Raw genomic sequence first — 23,301 nt, forward strand, 5'->3', positions numbered from 1 at the left:
AAAGCCCAAGTCCAGAAGACCTGAGTTCATGACTGAGCCTTCCTGTGCAGAGTTTACATGTTCTCCTTATGCTTTCAATGTTTTTTTTTCCAAGTACTCCACAAGCTAAAACATGCTTGTGGAGTTTATTAATGACTCTAATGATTTTCTGTAGATGTGGTATTGATGATTCATTAGCATTATGGGTAAACAGTGACCTGTCTTTTGTCTAACTTTTGTACTGTTCAGGTGGCTCAGCAATGAAAGTACTACTCATAAACTATTTTCTCAATTATGACCAAAGTTGGGAGAAGACTCGATGCTAGCTACTAAAATCCATATAAACGCCCAATGAAGAGTTACTCTCTTAGGGCGTGTTCACATTCCTCTGTTGGATCTGGACCAGAGTTCTCTTCAGGGAAAAAACCTTTCGACTGAGTGACGTGAACACACCCACGAACTCTGAACCGGAGCAAGCAAGAGATCTTCTGGTCCATTTTAAAAGCTGGGTCTCTGTTCCTTTACAAACGATTTTTTTGGGCGGGCGGGGGGAGAGGACGTGACGTTGTGCGCAATGCATTCATGATAATATACAAAGCTAACCGCGCAAATCAGGAGAAGAAAACGCAGAAAGAAAAAGTTGGGAAATATTTTGCCCGCAGACGTGGAGTAGTGAGGAAGAAGTAGTGAGAAAGGCGCTTATTGTTATCTGGTCTGAAGACCATATACTGCGGTTGTTTATTACTACCCATTAGACACGAGCTAACTGGCCTAGACACCACGGGCTAAAGCAGAGGGAATTTCCGGTTTTGGTCCGGACCAAACAGTGAGCTTTGTCTCTTCTTTAGGTCCTCTCTGGTCAGTATTTGTTGTGTGAAAGGCCCCTTATTGTCCAAATGAAAACCAGAACATTCTTTTTGTCTTGGTATGTCAAAGGATGAGTGAAGACAAAACTTCCACTGTTCTACATAAAAAAAGATGTTGATAGACTGAAAATCATCAAGAAATTGAAGAGAAAATTCTCTGTTCCCGGAAATTTTTTACATTTTTTTCACTCTGTATAGGGTTAGTTTTAGTTTCGGTTGAATTATTAATTAAAAAATCTAAAAGTCCTCTCAATTGTTTCTCTAACAAGCTTTATAACAGCGAAACGGCCATTCTAAGATGGATGTAAGACTTTAAATGAATAAAGAAGTCAAGAAACACAAAACAAGATCATATTGTTACTGAATTCTGCTCTTGTCAAGATTTTCAATCTATTGCTCGCAAACTTTACCAAAACAAACTCAGGAAATTGTCTTACTTCATCTTTGTGTTGAAGTTGGATGAAGGCAGAACAATCCACCTGCTGTCTACGTTTGATCACATGCTTACTGGAAGCTTTCCTTGTGTTTTCAGGAGTGACGGGACTCGTTTCCACAGACGACAAAAACGCCCGAAATATCGACGTGGACCTGTGGACGATGACCAACCAGGAGACGGGAGAGTACGGGGTGAGTCCAACTTCCTGTTCTTATCCTGTGATATGCGACCATCTCACGTAGACAACGTCAACGTCTTTGTGCTTTGAGCAGCATGGTTCTATCTGAAACAGAGTGTTTTTCAAAATGTTCCACCTTGGGCACTGTTCTCACAAAGTTGCGTTTTCCTTGGCACCATGCAACTGTGTCGCGTGAACAGACAAAAGTTTAGCATTTTCACTTGTTGACGTTGTTGTGTAAAGAGCCTTAAGGCATTCAGAAAATAACATCGGACAAGAATCACGTTCCAAACAAAGAACCCTGAAAAAAACACTTGAGTTTGGGGGGGAAAAAAACCCTGTTTTTGTTTGGTATTTTGTGTCACGAGCAGAAAAAATTATTTAGACGACAACACAAACGACGCCAGGTTGACTCACTCCTCAGTGGGAATCCTGAGAGTGACGTTGAAGGAAGATGTTGGATGTAAAGCAGAAGCATTGATGTGACGAGCTGAAAGAGAGTAAAAGCGCTTCCTGATCGAGCTTCAGGCTGAGCTTCATTAGTGTCCCGTCATTCGAGCGGCTCGCAGCCCTCGTCTCCTCTCAACTCTGCTCACTAATGGCGTCTCATCATGACATAGATCAGCCTCTACGGCCATTAATTGAAGTGGGGCAGCCCCAACCGTCCCGTGTGAAGATCTGCACTGTCTGAAAGCAAAACCTTAACCGAGACAAAGATGAAGTGGGAGGTCAGAGGTCAACAGTTGAACTCAGGGTGACCTGGCGGTTTGTGGTTCTAACTTCTTAGAATCCACCTGAAGGAAATCTCTGTTACTGTTTCAGATTGTGTCTTTTCCTGCTTTCTGATTCCTTTACATTCCTTTAGGTTTGCTGCTTAGCAAATATATTTTCCTAGTTTTTACTAGTTTGTCACTTTCTAATGTTATTTTCAAAAAAACATTTGTTTTGCTGCTGTTTTCAGACCAAACGCCAACTTTCTTTTTTCATATTTTTTGCAAGTTTAAAACAGCTTTTTGTTTGTGTTTTTTCCTCATTTCTGATGCCTTTGCGGGTTTTAGACTTGTCTTTCTTAGTTGTTACTATTTTCACTTCACGTATTTGCCAGTATTTGTTAGTTTCCGATGGTATATTTTCTGTTATCTTAATAACTTTACAAGTTTTGGCTATCTTCACAGTTTTTTTTGCTAGTTTCATAACGTTTTTTGTCGATTTCAGGTAGAGCCTTTAATCATTTTTATTAGTGTCAGACAATCCTTTATACTTTTAGTTTGCTAATTTTAGACTACTTCTTTACAGTCTTTGGATGATCTTTGTTGGTTTTTTAGTTAGTTTCAATCCAAGTATTCGCCCATTATTTGTTTTCAGTTTTACTTGGTATCGTTCCTAATTCCAGTTTATTCATAGTGTTCCAACAGGTTTTTGCTTATTTCAGACCTATTCTTTGCAGTTTTCTGACTCGTTTCTTGCTTATCATAGTTTCAGCCTGTATCTGTCAGTTTCTATTGATTTCAGACTGACTTCTTAAAGATAAGATCATATCTCTTCTAGTTTTAAACTTTCTTTGCTGTTTTCTAACTAACTTTGCAGGTTTGGACTATTTTCACAGTTCCTTTGCTGTTTTCCTACATTTCTTTTTTGCTGTTTATAGATCATGTCTTGAATCATTTTTGCTTGTGTCAGACACTCTTAATTACTTTTAGACCACTTTCGCTTTTGGACTTTCTTTAACAATGAGTTATTTTCAGTCTCTATGTACTGTATTGGCTAATTTGTGTTTGTTCCTGTTGTTTCAGCCTATATTTGTCGGTTTCAGCTGTTTTCAGACTGACTGCTCTAGTTTCAGACGGCATCTTTTCTAGACCTATTCTTTGCAGTTTTCTGACTCTGTTAGTTTCTGTTAGTTTCAGTCTGTATTTATCAGTTTCTGTTGATTTCTTTAGTTTCAGACTGTGTCTTTGCAGTTTTCTTATTATGTCTGCTAGTTTTCATTAGTAGTATTAAACAGTGACGCATTCACATGCATCTGTACCACGGTTGGTCTGAAGGTCTGGAAATGAGGTGCGGTCGGGGTCGCAGCATTCAAGGACGTTTGTGTTATCAAGAAACCAGTGTTGACTGATCAGATTATTTTCTCTTAATCTTTATATAGAAACAGTTTGAGCGAATGCTGCTGAATGACACCCCATCTCACACAAGTCAAATAAGTTTGAATGTGATACCGGTAATTTGTCGCTGCATGTTTTTCAATGGAAATTTTTGCTAATATCATCCTTTTTGCCAAAAGCTACATTTAATACCTTTCATCACATTCCTGTACGGTCTTCTCTCCGCGGACAGACGTTAATGTCGACTGCAGCCACACCGCTCGGCAGAGACACGAAACCACAAAGTGGTTGCTGAGTATAAAATTGTGATTATTAGTTCTTCAGAGTCCTTTTGATGGCTCTTTCAGATTGTTAGCTTTGTTTTTCTTGGGCTTGATCTGAAATAAAAAGCAAAGGGTGGGGCGAGCATACTCCCATAAATTTAGTCAAACCCTTCGACTACAGTGTTTTCCCATACAGCCGAATGTTGGGTGCAGAATATGACTGACGGGAAAGAGGCTTTCTACACAGCAATATGCTGATGTTTCAATAAAATGTGAGTTCAAGCATTTAAATGTGGAAATCTGTTAATGTGGTGCTAATACCTATTTTGGAAGTTTCTAATGTTAAACGTTTAAAATGTGGTTAAACATTTGGCAAAGCAGATTTGCTCTATGTTACGTTATGTTATGTTACGTTATGTTACGTTACATTATGTTACGTTACGTTATGTTACGTTACGTTATGTTGTTATGTTACGTTATGTTATGTTACGTTATGTTACGTTACGTTATGTTGTTATGTTACGTTATGTTGTTATGTTACGTTATGTTATGTTATGTTACGTTACGTTATGTTATGTTATGTTGTTAAATTATGTTGTTACATTATGTTGTTCCGTTCCGTTCCGTTCCTTTCCGTTCCGTTCCGTTATGGTATTATGATTTGCCACGAGTACAAGTACTCCAGTACGTATCGGACCCGATACTAATGCAGCCCAACTTTCAAGTTCACTTTGAAAAGTCATTGTGTGCCTGAGAATCTCAGGCTTAAAGAGATGAGGTTTGGTGCAAAGAAATAAAGTATCGCTGGGTTTGTTTAACCCTTTATAGGACACCCACTTACAGTAAATACTTTCAGATTGAAGATTCCCATCCTGGGGTGTTGTTTAAGTATATTTCAAGACATTCGACAAACATCACAAATTTTACAACTTTCACTCATTCAACAATTTTATCAAATTGCACAAATGTGACATTGTAGGTTTGTTTGTTTTTGAATCCAGAACTTTAGGAATTTTAGAACTGTTGCCTATTCTCTGGGATTTGCAAATGACAAAACTCATTAAAAGTCTATATGTTGCACAATTCCTGTAATTATATAGTATAACATAGTGTAATGTTACATGACTTAACATAGAACAGAACAACATAACATAACATAACATAACATAACATAACAAAACATATTGTACAACACAATGCAACTCAACACAAGATTCTTTAATGACACAGTTTAATGTGACGTCATGTTATGTCATCAGTGTGTTATCATGGGAAACATGATGTTTGGGGTTTTTAAATAGTTGTGCAAAAAGTTCAGCATTAAGTTTCAGGTACTTTACTCTCAATGCGCTGCTCTGATGATTTGTTGTTGGTTTTTTTTACACTGACTTGGCTCTGCCAGCTGTCACACTGCAGATTTAACTTTAAAAATCTTTATGAGGACATGAATATTTCCAGTTGATGTAAAGCTGCTGACACAAAACAATTTCAGCCAATGAAAAACTAATTTCTCCGACAACAATTTCCCCTCATCCCTTTCAGCGCAATCACTCAATCGGAGTTTACAACCGCAGACTTTGCTCATGCTCTTCGTAGAAGCACTTCAGGCCAAAGCGTGGAAATATGCGTGAAGCACAACTATCAGCGAGGTATTCTGGGGTTGTGACTTCTTTAATGATAAGATGCGTAAAACCTCACATTTCCCTAGCAGTCTGATGAAAGTGTGTGTGTGTGTGTGTGTGTGTGTGTGTGTGTGTGTGTGTGTGTGTGTGGGTGTGTGTGTGTGTGTGTGTGTGTGTGTGTAGAGCTCTGAAAACAACGCTAGAACTGTCCGAGTGTGATTTCTCTCTCTCTCTCTCTGCGGGGAGGAGAAGTGGGTTAGCTACATTTGACTTCAGTTAGAATTTCAGAGCGGTCCTCGGAGGCTGTCAGTGGGGCTTCCTGCTCTCATTTATCCTCAGCTTTTAATTGGTGCATCCACATGGCCGATTGACCCGAGTATCCAGTGGCCTGGTTGAAAATATTACAGAGACGGTGTCGGATTTCACAATCTCAGACTATTGAACGGGCTGTGTTGTTGGCGATGTCTGTCACTTTACTGGAAAATGCACAGATAATCTATTGGAACTGAAGCGAATGTGCTGTTTTGTTTTATTCTTTTTTTTTTTTTTTTTTATGGCATGGCTGCTGTACACGTCCGGGGGGGGGGGGGGACGCTCAGAGAGAGACAGAGAGAAGAGAGAAGATTGAGGGGAGAGTTTTACACATTATTTCTAATTGATATTTTATATATGTCTACTATACGTCTAGATATATTTATTATCGTATCATATGGTTTTGTTTCTCGCGAAGAATGGTTTTCTTTGCACACATGACCCCCCCCCCCCCCCCCCCCCCCCCCCCCCCCCACACACACACACACACCTGAAAGTTCGGCACTGCCATGTCCTGCACGTTCCAGCTTGCTTGTATCAGTCATATTTTAATCATGTTTATCATGTAACATCGCTACTATATGAGCCCTGCAGCTCGTTAACATGTCGGAGGGCGTGCTTACATGATGCACCTGAACGCATCACTCAAAGCTGTCGGCGACGAAGCGGCGTTATCCCGTTCCGACATTGGGACACGACAATGTCTTTACACCGTAATAAAGATACTTTGAAATTCAATCCTTCAAATCAATAAAGCTGAAAAAGCATGTAACGTCGCTACTGTACAACCTCCGCAGCTCGTTGACGAGCACCTGAACACATCACTCAAAGCTGTCATCTATGAAGCGGCGTTTTGACTTTACGGCTTATTTGTTTTCAGAAATACATTTCTGAAAACTGTATTTCTGAAGACCACATCTGAGCCAGTGCACGGCGCGCCCCTGTTTGTTTATTTTTTCAAATACACTTAATAATCCTTCAAAATTTGTCAAATATATATTGAAATCAAATCCTTCAAATCAAAAATGCTGAAAAAAACAGTCGTGGATGAGTTGTCCAGGGTTGCAGTTTTGTGGATGACTTGTCCGTTCACCGGGGGATGGGTGGGGGACAACATTGTTAATGCTACATATACTATTTACAGTTATCACAGTGATCCCAACACAAACACAACTGTTGTTAGACTAAACAAGCCTGAGCAGCTCTATCTAGATAGTAACATGGTTTTCAAGCAAGAACATAGATTTACAAAGAAGAACATGATATTGATAGATGAGGAGTGGAAGTGTGTGTGTGTGTGTGTGTGTGTGTGTGTGTGTGTGTGTGTGTGTGTGTGTGTGTGTGTGTGTGTGTGTGTGTGTGTGTGTGTGTGTGTGTGTGTGTGTGTGTGTGTGTGTGTGTGTGCCCAGACAACCCCCAGACCCGGGATGTGTCTTTGTGTTTTGAAGAAGCGTATGTAATATGTGTGTCTAAGTTTTGTTTTATTCTTGACTCGATGATGTGTCAGTTACAGTCCATGAAATGTTGCCAGCTTTTGGGAAACATGAAGAATCCAGAGTTTTCTCAAAACAAGTTGTTAAATCAGGCACATTATTTATTTATTTATTCATTCATTCACTTTCCCCTACACCTCTCCTTTACGCTATTTTAACAAACTGAGTCACATTAGCAGTTTTGGCCATTTTTTTAATGTAAGACTCCGTTTACACGATTCAAGTGAAAACAAATATTTTTTGCGTTTTTGTTTGATGGAAGTTTCACGTGTATGCCAAAACCTCTACATGGCAACCGCATAAACACTGAGAATTGTGTTGTTTTCTCGTTGGACCACTAGTGGGTGCTGTTGTTTGTTTTTGAAATGAAACCTCACAGAGAACAATACGCTATAAACATTAACATTTGCGTAGTTCACCTGTGCAGTAGCAGCGTCGCCTACAAGGAGACAAAGCCTGAGCATTCCCAGAAAATATCATTTTTGCCAGTCTATACGATCAAGGAGTCGTAGCGTTTTAAAAATTTTCCACCTTGGGAGCTGTTCTCAGAATGTTTTCAGTGGCTCTGAGCAGCGTTGTCGTGTAAAAAGACATCCAAAACACAACAAAGGTTTTGTGTTTTCACTTGAAGTCCTTTCATCATGTTCTAAGATTCTGCCACTAAGGTTCTGTCCACACAACAAAACCATTTTATGGAGCCATATTGTTTTTTTCCCTTCATCCACACGGCCATATAGGAGCCTCAAAATGGGAGTTGTTTTGAGAACGGGTTCCAGAGTGGAGAAATTAGAAAAGGACGGCTGGGCAAGATGCACATTAGCTGAAAACAATTATGTCATCGCCCCACCTCTCGACCCGATAACCCCACGACCCTCTTTCCCCGCAACGTCACTTAACAACAACAACAATGGCGACGACATGCTCCAGATTGTGCTGCAGAAGCTACTGAGGCTATTTGGTTTAATAAGATGATATGTCACATTTCTCAGTTTTTGCATGCTCCGTGTCTTCTTCTCTGTTTTGGTATATTTCTGCGGCAGATGCACAGCGCCACCTATACACCTGGAATATGTACTACATTGTTTTGTGTAATTTTCATGGTGTCATGTGGACTCAGGTATTTCCTGCACCGTGTTGATAAAAAAATTATTTTGGTTTGTGCGGACAGGGCCTTAGATGTTGAAAACAGACGCCACCGAACATCTTCAGAGGTTTAGTGACGTTGAGCCTCCATAAGCAGCAGTCGAGATATTACGACTGACGGGTGTCTGTTAAAGTGAGTTGTTGGAGGAGATTTACTCAACAGCAGATTGTGGCGAACGCATTGGAACAGTCTGAGAAGGTGCAGCCTCTGCACCTTCAGCCTTCACGTTCTGCATTGTTTGGTTGACCCTCTGCGCTGCCTTCCAGGGGTTTGATGGAGGGAACAGAAGGCGTTTGGCAACCAGGGATGGAAAACATTAAAATCTCCTCTGGCGAGCTGCAAACATCGGAGTCGTGTTTCACAACAGAAGAGCAGTTTTGCTTCTAGAGTTGTAATCAATGCAAATGCAGCTTTTCTTTTGTGTTAGTGTGAGTTGTTGACTCGGGCTGGAGGTCTGACTCATAACTATAGTTGTCATTATTGTACACGCTTGTTCAAATAATGTCAATAATAACCTTTTAATTTAAACTTTAAAGTTGTTATTTGTTGTGCTGCAGAGTATACGTGACGGAAATGTTTTTCTTAAAAAAACAAAAACAAACAATTATTCCTGAAAATAACTCCAATCTCGAAATAATGCCAATTTTAATGAAACCTTCTGGTGCAAAAGACAGTGAAATGTCCTCAAAAAAATTGTAAGATACAAATATGAAATATTTTCAGTGTGATGTCATTAAACACATGTGAGTGAAACGTTTTAAACCGACTTTGAATTCAGTGGAAATGTTGGAAATACAACAAAAAATAAATCACATTGTGTCTGTGACTCTCTGCGTCATGCTATTGATGGCAGATCTGGTGTCAAATTACAAGCAGTGAGTGCTGTATTTGAAAATACTTTTAGGAAGCGAGTGAATGGTTGAAAGTGGGCTTTGAATTGTAGCTGTAAATGATGCAGTGCTATTGGTGGAGTGTAGATTGATCTCACAAGCTCCCCCTGTGTTTGCAGCTCATCGCATACTACAATGGAACCACCAAGGAGATCATCTGGTCACAGACGGAGAAGATCCACTGGCCCAGCGGTGGTCCGCCTCTGGACAACCCCCCCTGCGTCTTCTCCACAGACGACCCCTCCTGCAACGACGGTATGACCCAAATAACGAGGTTTTCAATCCTTCCACCTCCACAATGAGGGATCGTCTAGAAAGCAGAAATGGAATGTCTTCACTGGAACGTCACCCTGACACCAGGAGGAATTACTCTTAATGTTTGTTATCTTGGGTCTGTGCGATGGATGGCGCCTCAGGTGGATATTACGATGCGCTAATGCATTGTTTTCATCGTCACGGTCGTCTTTATCTGGCTTGTGATGTTTTCATGGTCTCCGCCGTGATAAATGTTCTGTTTTGCTTTTGTTTCATTCGAGCACCAATGATCAAAGTTTATTTTCTGCTGGAGTGACAAGCAGGGGAAGATAAGTGCTGGGAGAGGGCCTTGTTGTGTGAACAGAGTGAGAGAGGATGAACTGAGTGGGAGACGTCTGCATTTCTAATCGAGCAATAAATCTGAACCTGGTCTGCTAGACTGAAGTGAGCGGAGAGGGTGTATGTTACCGTTCCAGGTGCGGTTCTGCTTTGGGAGTGCTCAAACCAAGCTTCAGGAAGAAAGAGCAGAAATCCTTTAAATCCAAGTTATCTCATCAAGACTAGTCACCATTGCAACAACACCCAGAACTTGGAAAGTTACCATTTGGGAAACACCCACCTCTGATTAAGCAGTGTGCGCCCCTCGATGTAGGCTGCAGGAGACTCCAACACTCTCTGAAACGCCTTTGGAGACGGGTTATGGGAGAGAAATGAACGTTCAATTCATGGACAACAGCTCTGGTGGACATTCCTGCAGTCAGCATGCCGATTGCACACTCCTTCAAAACTTGTGCTATGTGATAAAACTGCAAATTTTGGAGTGTCCTTCCTTTTTATTGTGTCCAGCCTATAAGACACACCTGTGCAATAATCCTGCTGTCTAATCACCATGTTGCGCTATCACACCTGTGAGATGGAGAAGTGCTCACTAACACAGATTTAGACAAATTTGTGAACAATGTTTGAGAGGAATAAACATTTTGTGTTGATAGAAGAAGTCTTGGATCTTTGAGTTCAGCGCATAAACAATGTGAGCAAGAACAAGTGTCAGTGGAGCTTCAATGAGCTCTGCAAAGCTTGTTTCAAGTGTGAATTTCCGAGTTTGGAAGTTGGAACTTTCCGATTTCCCAGTTACCCATGAATCACTCTCCATCGATATTTTGAGGTTTGACGCCTGATTCACAAGTGTGTGTGTGTGTGTGTGTGTGTGTGTGTGTGTGTGTGTGTGTGTGTGTGTGTGTGTGTGTGTGTGTGTGTGTGTGTGTGTGTGCGTGCGTGCATTAGTGGTTACTAATTTAAAGCAAATGCATGAAGAAATCCTGTTCTGTTAGCTCCCTGAAACACAGAGCAACAATTAAGATCAAAATGTTCAGTGATCCTCTGAAACGGAACATTTTCTGCTGCTGATTAGCGAGAAATGATTTCCCTCTAATTACCTCAATCGGCTTATCCTGTGATTTAAACGTCGAGGCGGACAGCCAGAGCCGAGCTGGGCCCTCCTGTCAGGTTGTTTGCGGTTTGACAGATTTGCTGCAGCACTGCAGCTGCACTTCTGCAAGACACAGCTGCAGCTTTTTTTTTTTCTTCTCTTCTCTGTATCTTCAAAGTTATGAATGTGCACATCTGTTGAGCACATCAGTGTTTAATTCTTTATTTATTTTTTTCCTCTGTTTCCAGGTCATCTGCCAGTTCTGGGAATTGTGGCCGTGGGCTCCGGCTTGGCCCTCATCATCTTCGGGATCTCCAGTTTCCTCATTTACAGGTGAGTGTAAACGCGCCGCGGTTCCTTTGTATTTTTAAAAGAAAAGTGGGATCTTCGGATCATGCCGCTATAGGTGCTTGCGGGCTATTTACAAGATTGTTGCCACGGTAACGACTCAGTAGGTGACAGCATGATACCTACTGGAGCTGCCGAGTGAGCTCATAAACTGGCCACAACTGGCCACCGTAATAACAATCCAACTTGGGCCACTCTCGCTTACCGGTCATTAGCGTGTTGGTTAACTTTCTCCTGGCTGATTAAACGGCGCCCACTTTAAATAATTCCCACACTGCTGATGTCAGGAGAAAACGTCAATCCGGCCTGATTGTTTGTTGTTTCTGCCTCTCTTGAAGGATTACACGGCTGTCTGCTTGTAGGCTGCCGTAAGTCGTTTGGCTTATGAAAACCCTGTAAAATCCAATTAGAAGGAGCCAAAAGGAGCCTGCTTTTCTCACACTGTGAAACAAACCTTTGGACGGCAGAAATTCTGTCATGAAAACAGTGGAAATAAGGTCTCCGGGCTCTGAAAGTCAGATTTCATCGAGAAATGATTCAACGTAACGTTACAGCTTTTATTTGCCTCTGTTGAATTTTGTTTTTTTTCTCCTCCATTAGCACAAGTGATTTAAAACTAAACTCTCCAAGATCATTGAATCCAGTATGAATATTATTTTATTTGATTATTTTTAAACGTTGCCACGGTGTTGAATCACCTGTCTGATTCCTGAGGATTTTTGTCCATATTAAGTTTTTGGTCGCTGCCCTAAAGCCCCCGTCTGTCTCCAAAGTAGAAAAGCAAGAACACTGTTAAATCTGTCAATCATCATTACTCACACTTTTCTTTCGATTTATGAAACCGACGGAGTCTGTGACATATCGCCGGACGTGATGAGAACTAGCATACATCTGTCAAATACATTTTCTCTTATTGTGTTTGGATCTTTTCACTGGCAGTTCACTGAGAACAAAAACACATACAAAAATATATCAAAACTACTTAGTTAAGACTATATGTAAAGTATAAATATGGGACACACATTTCCTTTCAAACAATAGTCACTGCCTTTTTTGGGGGGGAACCCAAGTTCGTGGCTACTCTGTGGTACTGCAACTAAATGTTGCAGTACCACCCAGTGCCATGGTGGGGCAGTGTTCAGATTAGAAAAATCAAGGAAAAGGTGTACGAAGAGTGACTGTATGACACCTTGATGCATTAACATCCGTACAGACCACCACTACCTGCAACGCTGCCCCGGATTTGGCCTCTTTCTTACTCAGTTCCATTGTTTTCAGTGATGTTGACTTCTTCTCTCTAAAACAAAAACAAAAAACACACTACTCCTCTTCTTGGTATTTGGCCCATATGTGGATTCAGAATGGCGCTTTCTGCTGGACTGAATGATAAATTTTGAACCATCGGTCGCACAGACGTTTAAAGGTTTACACCGTCTGTAGCGGACGGATCTGTTTTTGTGCATGTGCCGTCAAAAATGAGCGTGAGCTTGGATAACGCGGAATTGAAGATGTATTGATGGGAGGTGTAATTTCAACCCTGAACTGTCAGACATCTCAACGTTGTTGAACCAGGTCAGCTGAACTCGATCATTAGACGTCTTGGAAGCTGTAAAAACGTCTTTCATCATCAAGTCCAGGTGACCTGGTTCAGTATCTCTGAGGTGTCTCCTACCTGGACCAATGACAATGGACATTGACTGTGCACCATTTAGGGCGGCTGTCGCTCAGTTGGGAGTCCCTCAGTTGGTTGCCGGTTCAATTACCCATCTCCCCCAGCCACATGTCAAAGTGTCCATGAGCGAGACTCCGAGCTCAAACTGCTCCCAGTGGAGGGATTGGGTGCTTCGCATGTGTGAGTGAATGGGTGAATGTGACTAACAATGTAAAGCAATTTGGGGGTTTGAAATTACTTAAAATCTACTGAAGCTCCACTGTTGGATAACCCCCGAGTCTTCATTCCTAGAATGCATCAGTGATCCTATCATGGCTTCCATAGACCAGTTCACTGCAGATCATTAACGCCTCACAAGACCTGCAAAAAAAAGCCCCGTCTCCATGGAAATGGGGGAAAACGCCACTTTTCTGAAATGCTGCTACTGCACATGTGCACCGCGGCCAAGACTCCCATGAACAAGAGACTGACTCGGCTCATATGTAGGTGGTCATAATGTTACGGCTGATCGGTGTGGGCGACCGCAGGATTAACAAAAATTCCGACTCCTGCCTCGATCGGTGTTGAAAACTGAATCACGTAAAGTGAGATTTACAGAAGCTGATCTCAGCTCCCCGGGTGAAATCCTCCACATTAAACCGGCTGAAGCTGAAAAGAAGCAGGACTTTGCTTTATGTGATTAAGCGTTTGAATGAGTGTCGGTGTTTAATTGTTAACTGCTGGCTTCCATCGCCCGCTGCTTCGCAGATGGTTCACGGCTCGGCAGTGAAAAACAGATCTGAGTGAAGAGGTTGTCCCACGTGGCTCCATGTTTGTGTCGCTGCATTAAGCCTTGTTTAATGAAACAAGAAGGGAATCACGCTCGCTCTGAGCAATCACCGGAGGGGTTTTTTTTTTGGGCCGGGGTAATGTCACGGGGATTTTCTGCATGTAATGGAAGAAAATTAATGTTTCTATTTTTCCCTCTTTAATCACCTTTTTCCCCCCATGGTGTCTTTACATAGGCCCCTCTTACACATTTGTAAGAGGGGGGTGGGGGGTTTATTCATCCCCACTAACTAACACATGTGATCACCTTTCTAATACTGACCATTAACACAATCGAGTGTTAATCACCAGCCAATCAGAATGGATTTTTTTAAGAGGAATGGTGGAAGAAAGACGGCGGAGCAGCTTTCCACCCGAGGTAAATCCACTAATTGTGAATCTGACTTAATCATGACAATCATTTAATACCTACCAGATATTTCGAGGCCAAGTGGGCGCTTTGTTTCTAAAGCTTCAACCATCTTCCTCTGTGTTTGTTTCAGCTTACTGTGCTTCAAGCACAGCAGGACTTCCCAGCTGGCTAGTTTCCCGGGACTTCTGGACAGTGAGTTTAATTTTTTTTACTCTGTAACTATGTTTGTTTTTTTTTTTTTACTTCTGAAGTGTCTATTTTTATGATGGGAATCTAACAGGGAAACGTTGCGCTGCATTTTTGTCAGTTCTGACCTGCTCGGGCCCCGCTATAATTAGACCCTTTTCCATAAATGACAGTTTATTAGATGGAGGGCCGTGTCGGGCAGACGCAGGGCCCATTTACACCACAACGTTTTGAAACAGAAAACTTTCGTTGTGGTTCCCTTTTACACGACAACGGTGCTCGGAGCCACTGAAAATTATGCTTTTTGAAAATGCTCCAACTCCGTTGTCGTGGAAACGGAGAAAAAATGCATCTGCGTGTAGATGGCCAAAACGCTGCTACTGCACATGCACGCCGCGGCCATAGTAAAAAGTTCTTCTGCACATGCTCCGTAGATGGACAATATGAACAATGAATGTCATGACTCTCAGTCCATATTCTCTTGGGACATGGTAGTTTTATAGTTGACAGTCACCGTAATAACAATCCAACTTGGGACTATGTCCATACGAATGACCGCGTTCTCCTATTGCTCATGTTTATAGTGCGTTGTTCTCTGCATGCATGTGTGTGTAGTTTCATTACAAAAACAAACAACAGCAGTCACTAGTGGCCCAACATACTAACTACATCATCTTTATCATTTTGGATGTTTCCGTGTAAACGAACACCATTTTCAAAACGTGAAACTTTTCTTAAGTGAAAGTTTAAAAACGATGTGTTTTCACTTGACACGTTGCCATGTAAACGGAGCCTCAAACATGTCGTCTTTCGTCCGATTCTGAAGCCACACTGTGAAAATAAACTTTCTGCTTAAAGAAACCACACCTCCAGCAGGATTTCAGAGTTCTGTTTTTGTCTATTCAGTAGCAAGAAAGCTAACAAATGAGTTCCTGTTTTGGCAGACACCGGCGGAGTTTCGCTGATGGACGACGAGGCGATTCTCTTCACATCAGCCTGATTGGTCGACCTGTCCTCTCTACACCACTAAATCTTTCTTTTAAACTAGATTCTGTCAGCAGATCTGATCAATTCCTCAAATTAAGGTGCAATTAACTCCTCTCAGATACAAATATTACATGTTTTATCTATTTTTATATGAATTATTAATAGAAAAAAATATAAATTTTAAAGAATATATATTTACTTTTGCTTACGCACAAACTATAACTTCTCCTTCTGGTGCATTACTGTTACTTTATATCTACGGAAGTTTCTGGAAGAGATTATTGCTATTAACATGAAACCTTTGCCAGCGTGAAAAATACTGAAAAGTCTGTTTGAAATGAATGTGCAGCTGAATAAAGAAACCTGTGTCATCAATCACCTGGTTGTTTGTGTTGTTTTGTGATTAAATGTAATTTTCGCACCAGCCTCAACATGACTAATCAAGAATATTTCGAATTTAGATATTTACTTGCTGAGCGGTGATTAATAAAAGACTTAAATATTATCATCTGCAAATTTGTGTTGACATTTTACCTGCGGTGAAAACTCAAAAACGTCAACAAATGAAGTGGCTTTTCTTTTTTACTACTTTGTATTTTTATTTTGCTCCGAAAGTGCACATAAAAAAAAACCAGCGTGAAAACGTATGTTGGTTGAAATGGAAGGTGATGTGTCTGAGTTTCTGCAAAATGACTGACTTCAGGGGGAAATAAAGGTACGAAGTGAAGAATACTGCTGCATGTTCAGTGAAACGTTTTAAAATCTTTTCCACCACCTTCGCTCAACATCTGTGAATCAAAGCTTGAATGGAAAAGAAACGGTTCAGTTTCCATCCTTTACACAGGAGCGCAGCGTTTTAAGACTGAGACGCCGCTCACACAACCATTCAAGTAAAAAAACATTGTTTTTGCTCTTTCGTTTCAGAAAAATTTCACATTTGCACAGCAATGTTTTGAAAACGACGTGCGTGTCCACGATAATGGCGGACAGACTGAAAACCATATGGTTAACATGCAAGTCCACTGTTGTTTCTTTTCGTAATGAAGCTAGAAATACCTGCGGTCAACAATACGCTGTAAACATTAACAATGGCAGGACACAGACATTTGTATGGACAGACGAACAAGTTGCATTGTTTTTACGGTGGCTGTCAACAATAAAACTTTCGAGTCCCAGGACAATATGGAGGAAACGTTGTTGTTATTCTCCATATGACTGCTCATGTGCAGAAGAACTATTCACTACAGCTGTGGTACAGTTTTATGTGGTTTACACGGAGGCAGAAAAGGTGCGTTTACATGGCAACAGAGTCAGAGCGTTTTCAAAAAGTTGCGTTTTCAGTGGTTTCAAACGGACACCCAAAACGCAGCTAAAGTTTTCCATTCTCATGTTTTTCAACGTTTCAATAATACTGACAACACATGAGAAGACAAAAACATCTAATATAAACAGAATCCTCAATCTAATATCAGTCAGACTTCTGCCCAGACTTCTGCTCAGTTTATTTGTACCACTTGAAGTTAAAAAAAACCATTTTTCTCTGTCCCAATGATAACAGCCATCCAGAAAACAGCGTTTGCACCTCCAGTAACATTTCAGCAGCTGGAAAACTCGCCAGCTGACTTGTTCGGTTTGCTTTTGGAGCGCGTGCACACGCAACCTGGTCCAAGTAAAAGAACACGCACAAATGTTCACATTTCATGGCGCGACTGTTAAAACTGAGTCCCGCAGCACTTCGGGGTGAAGCAGCTGGATGGGTCGGCCCGCGCTCAGTTGATTTTGGAGTCCGTCGGCGGCGGCGGCGGCAGAATCGGTGTGAGGGGATGTTGAGCAGAGCAGCAGAGGCTCTGTTGTTTTAATAGAGGGGTTGGTCCAAGCAGAGGTATTCACAAATGGGACCTATGAAACAATAGGCCCAGTGTGGAGCGCCACACTTTGCCCCTCTGGCTGCCAGAGGTCTCTAAACCTCTAAACGAGCTTCCTTAAATAGAAAAGTGCCTCTTTTTTTTTTCTCACTGATGGCGGTGGGCTGATGGAGCTGGAGGGCGCTGGTGCTTTAATGGTGTTTCCTGCCCCCACCACCATGATGGCGCGGTTCAAGGTTTTTTGCAAACAGGCGTCTCCCTCAAGGTTTCTGGACTGTCCCAACAACTCCCGCATGCCCCGCATGTGTCACGTTCTGAGGCCGGCCGTGTCGGCTCGGGGAGGCTGATATGCAAACTCTGCAATAATTTCCTGCCACCATCTGGAAGTGTTTTACACCTTTTAGATTGGCTCGGAATGTGTCGGCTCGGCTCATTTTTCATGTCTAAGTGTTTTAAACAGAAAGAGAATCCCCCCCACCGCCCCTTAAAAAAAAAAAAAAAAGGGCAAAACATCTCTTTAAAAAAAAAAAACCCTGTAGTTTCCAGAATTATTGCCACTTTACTTTTGAACATGTTTCGCTGGAGATCATTCGGTGTCAAGGTACGGCGGCTCCTGACAGATCTGCCCCAGATGTGTTGATTGGCTGGAATGTTTCCCCGTCTGTGTGGCGGCTGCCCGTCAGACCGATGCCGATAAAATAACAGCGAAAAGACGTCAGGAATATCACAGACGGGAAAATGATGGGATTGATTTCCAGACGTTCGGGAGCTTGTTTTTGACGCCTATATCTGCTTTGAATCATCCGGCCATAATGCGCCGTGACGACGTGAGGGGAACTCTATGAGTGACTGGAAACGCGGCGCCAACTGAGCCGAAAGAGACGCTGGACTGATGAACCCGACCAGATCCAGCTGTAATTAAAACTCTCCCCGATGCTCTGATAAACATCACACTGTCGGTTACCTGGCGATACAGCTGTTGACGGCTACTCGCTCTTGTGTTTTTGAGAAATGGAACCGCTCTCATGCGGAACACCGCTTTTAAAACCGATCCAAGGCGGTCGTAAAACACTGCAAAACGATATTTACTGTAAGTCTCTAAAATGCTAATCACACACACATGTTCCGCCGGCTTTCTTACGTCAATTTTTCTGCTCGGAGGAGGCCGTCGTCTTCACAGTTCTTAGGCTGAAGACTATTTTTGAAAGCATGCTAGCACCGAGGCGAGGTCAGGACATGTGAGTCCAGTTAAGGTAAAAATAGAGCGAGTGGGCATACGAGTGGATTCTAATCATGGTTATCATTGTTTATTTGTTCTCTAGTTCTCACAGAAGAAAGACCCGTGAGTCATCGGAGCAAGTCTCCACGGTGTACCTTTATTTCAAAGAGGACGATGAAACAAAGCTTAATCTTGGACACAGTACATGCAGTGGACTTTCAATGAGTTCATTTAAAGCGACAGACGGTTATTAGAGGCTTATTAAAGTCTGAGCACGGCACCTTTTGGCCTGTCACTGTAGTAATACTCTCTTATTCATGGGTATGAGATGTTTTCTGCAAGTTTACAATGTTCTATACAGCCTCATCCAACATAATGTCACTGATTGCCGAGGAACAAATTCTTCGATGGTTCTGGAACAGCAGCAGCCGGACCAGGATTATCAAGTAGTTATGTCTGGACATGAAAAATTAAATATGTCTGTTTATAATTGAACAGCCGAAACGCCGAAAATGATTTTCATGTTGGGCCACTAGTTGGTGCTGTTTCTTGTTTTTTTTTTAATATATGAAACCACACAGAGAACAATATGCTATAAACACCACGCAGTATGTGCTGGGATGGGGTTTTCAGGCATCCCCAGTGACAAAAGTTGTGGATGGTACGGAAACAACCGTAACCAACGGTTACGATTTTTCGTCACCCCTCCATCAGAGTACCGAGCACTACGGAACGGGTCCCATAAGGAGGAGAGACAACGCAGCCGTCTGCTGATTGGCAGAGGCGAGCGTCACTCTCGACAAGCCCGCAATATTTAAAGATTTCATGGGTTGTGTCCAGGTTAGACATCGTGGTGGTTTTCTGAGGTGAAACGTTTGAAAGCTGCTGGTCTAGAAAATATAGTGCATTCACATAGCATTCTTAAAAAAAAGCTTCTAACTCCCACATGTGAGACATTTTAGGAGATTCATCATTCCTGTCAGGATTTCTACTTGAGATGAGAGAAAAGCATGTGTGGCGCACACCTGCAGTTCCTCCGTTTCCCGAGTGGATCTGTGGTGACGTCACCTTGTAATTCTCTCTGATGGACGTACCAGTTGATCAGATGATAATCCACTCATCTATGGTTCCACTCAGTTACTTGAAGCTGCTCTATCTGGGTAACTTCTGCTAATGCACGCGTGTCAAACTCAAGGCCCGCGGGCCAAATGTGGCCCACCACGTTATTTTATGTGCGAGAGCTTAAAAGTGTGATTGTCTTAAAATAAATACCGTATTGATCCCAATAGATGCGCAGTGTGCGAGTGCAAGCCTTGGGGTGTGCGTCTATTGGGAACATGTGAGCGCAGGTTAAAACATTCTATAAAATACGGTTATCACATGTGCCTTTGTTGACAAGGAAGTAATTTTGCACTTGTGCATATCCAGATTAGCCCCCACCCTCGCAGACATTTGTTCCACCTCATGGCGGACAACCCCCCGGTGAGAAACCAATCGCGACCCCCCCCAACTCCCCCACAGCCCCAACCCCCATGCCGTGTTGAGGCCGCGGACGGAGTGGTGTTAAGAATAAAAACGCTTAAGCAAATTGAATTGACTGTTGTTTATGCACTTTTACAGCCACTGCAAAATATCACATTTTATCAAGTAGTGAGGTTTGTGTCTTCGAGCTTGCCACAGCTTTGAAAAAGTGCATTGACCCTGAAATACATTTCCCACAATGCATGCCCATTATATTACCTCATATTTCTCAACTCAGTTTGCTGCACCCCGCCACTGGATCGCAATGCAATTTTCAGCAGGTAGAATTGAGAAATACAAATGATCCCAAAATGTGCAGGGAGGGAAAAATGTATGCAGATTATTGCTGTTTCATGAACGATGGGAAGGCGAATACATGTTTGTGCTTCAAGGAGAAAAACTATTTTGTCTTCTGTTATGAGTCGGTGTCGGTTGTCAAAGAGAACAATATACGTCTGCATTTTGACACCAAGCACGGAAAGGCAAATGCATAGCTATGTACTATTTGTAATATCAATGAAGTCAGAGTTATTTAAAAATAAGAAGTAGTTACATTTATTTGACATTATATTTGGTTACATTTAGTGACATGTGGCCCTTTGAGGGCAACCATTATGCTGATGTGGCCCTCGGTGAAAATGAGGTTGACGCCCCTGTGCTAATGGAAGCAGGCTAAATGACATAATTGTATACACAATGTCATGATCTGGTGGTTCCACTAAACTACAGTATAGGTATTTACTGTCAAATGTTGCTCCACATGTCAGCATTCACTTCAAACAAGGAGCTCTTTGTCCTGAACAATTACAAATCTGCTCCAGAGGAAGTGCTTTTCCATCTGGCCGATCCTCAATGAGTGCACCATATGGGCCAAAATTTTTTTCAAATCTAATAAAAAAAAAGAAGTGAACCCTGGCCTGCGTGCATCATCTCACGTACGTCGCTGAATGCAAAGGCGTGAGCAGGAAGTTTTCAGTAATCTGATCTGAGATTACTGCTTCAGGAAATACCAGCAGAAATCAAGGAGATCGAGCAGATTTGAGCAAACAACATTTTGCAAAGTGATTTCATTGATTCAGTTCATGTTTCCTTCAACTTCACTGACTGAATCAATGGAAGACAAAAGGTGTGATTTCACAGACCACTGTGGGATAACAGCATTAAGATTAAGAAAAAAAAAAAAGTTGGTTTGTGGTGCCACACTGAGCTAATCTACTTCACGGTTCTTCTGTTGTTTTGATTTCACCACCGCTTTCCTTTTTTTTTTTGTAGGAAGCTGAAGTTGGAGAAGGAGCTGGCTGGGATGCTGTGGAGGATTCGCTGGGAGGATCTCCAGTTCGAGAGCCCCAATAAATACCACAAGCGAGCCGGCAGTCGGCTCACGCTCTCGCAGGTAGACGGCCTCCAACAATCCTCCTCTTCCCCCAGACTTGTGGCCAAAGGCAGCAAAATGGTTCGGTTAGACGTGGAATTTTCAGAAATTTCACATTCTAGTCATTGTATTAGTATCCTGAATGTTTGTATGGGACTGTCACACTCACTGTCAAAAAAATGCTTCATGACTGGTTTTGTCTTCGATCACTGACGTCTTTCAAAACTAACTTTTTGACCAATTAAACCTATTGAGAATATATGAGAATATATTTCTTTAAAACTTGAGTGACAGCATCAGTGATGTGCCTGATCTGAACAGTCAACAGTGGAAGTGTAACCTAAAGGTCTCCAGGGTTTTTCAAAGTAATGTCGCACATCAAAGACATTCGTCCAGAACAGGCGTCTGCAACCTTTCACATTAAAAGAGCCGTTTTGTCTCTTTCCATCAAACAAGGTTCTTCTGGAGCCACAAAACACGTTTAATCATAAATGATCACTCAACCTATAAAGTTATTTATGTTTTTTTTTGCTAATTATGAATTCATGATGTTTCATGGCGACAATTTAGATGTAATCTTTAGCCGTTTTAACTCTTAGGCGGCTTTAACAGTTTCAGTTAGTTTGGTTGTTTTAGTCATTTTGATGTTTGACAATTTTCTTCCAGCCATGTTCATTTTAGCCATTTTTTAACTGTTTGACTTGTTTGTGCTCCATTTTTGACATTTTGCTTACTTTAGAAAAATGTTTAAGCCAATCCGTCCTTTTGGTTTTTTTAGGGTTTTTTTTGCTAATCCTTCTTCTAACATTTCCTTTCTGATTTTGTTTTTGCAATTTTAGCCTTTTTAACCATCTTAGCCAGGAGAGTCTGTTTGATTTTTTGAAAATTATTTATTTAATGTTAAAAACATGTGCACAAGCACATATGCATACTGATATACCAATACGCATACATATACATAGCCACATATAAACCCTTTCAAGTTTCATCCACACATCGACCTCAAAGCTTTATTAGAATTAAGGCAGTTGAATACTTGACGTGAGCTCAGTTCTTTTGAGTCATTTTAATGAATACAGCTTTAAGTATTGTGGTTTATATGCCCATGTGGCGCACACCTGCAGATCCTCCGTTTCCCAAGAGGACCAGTGGTGACGTCATCGTGTAATTCTCTCCGCTGGAAGTTCTAATAGATAAAATGATTATCCACTTGTCCATATATATATAGTTCCACCTGCCAGATCTTCTGCTAATGGTGCCAAACTAAAATGTACACCGATAAAAATATTCTACTAGATCCCCTCATTAACATAAAGCACTTTTTGCATAATTCATTTATGTTCAAGCATATGTTCTCTACTTTGGCAATGAAGTATCTGTTTACATGATGTCATGATCTGGTGGTTCCACTAAACTACAGTATAGGTTTTTACTGTCAAATGTCGCTCCACATGTCAGCATTCACTTCAAACAAGGAGCTCTTTGTCCTGAACAATTACAAATCTGCTCCAGGGGAAGTACTTTTCCATCTGGCCGATCCTCAATGAGTGCACCATATGGGCCAAAAAAATGTTCAAATCTAATAAAAAAAAATGTGAACCCAGGCCTGCGTGCATCATCTCACGTCCGTCGCCGAATGCAAAGGCTGGAGCAGGAGGTTTTCAGTAATCTGATCTGAGATTACTGCTTCAGGAAATAGCAGCAGAAATCAATTAGATCAAACAGATTTGAGCAAACAAGATCCTTTTGCAAAATGATTTCAGTGATTCAATTCATGTTTCCTTCAATTTCACTCAATGGATAATAAAGCTGTGATTTCACAGACCATTGTGGGAGCTTTAGGGTTAAAATAAATAAATAAATTAGTTCAGGTAAAACAGTTTTCAGTAATTTTGATTAATACAGTTTAAATTAATGCCATTTAAATGACCATCAACCTACAATAATCTGTGTAACCAGTGATTTATAAACTCTTGAAA

General features: G+C 41.5%; 1 protein-coding gene across 1 annotated transcript in view; it reads left to right on the forward strand.

The window, feature by feature from the left end:
- npr2 (natriuretic peptide receptor 2) overlaps positions 1-23,301 on the forward strand; it is a 90,468-nt gene that overhangs the window by 29,044 nt on the left and 38,123 nt on the right. Inside the window, exons 5-8 of the mRNA XM_080476713.1 lie at positions 1,378-1,472; positions 9,408-9,543; positions 11,221-11,305; positions 21,223-21,343. Coding sequence (XP_080332839.1) covers positions 1,378-1,472; positions 9,408-9,543; positions 11,221-11,305; positions 21,223-21,343 — 437 coding nt within the window. The remainder of the gene's footprint in view (positions 1-1,377; positions 1,473-9,407; positions 9,544-11,220; positions 11,306-21,222; positions 21,344-23,301) is intronic.

Source organism: Lipophrys pholis, assembly GCF_963383615.2.
Source record: "Lipophrys pholis genome assembly, chromosome: 12".
Classification (NCBI taxonomy): Eukaryota; Metazoa; Chordata; class Actinopteri; order Blenniiformes; family Blenniidae; genus Lipophrys; species Lipophrys pholis.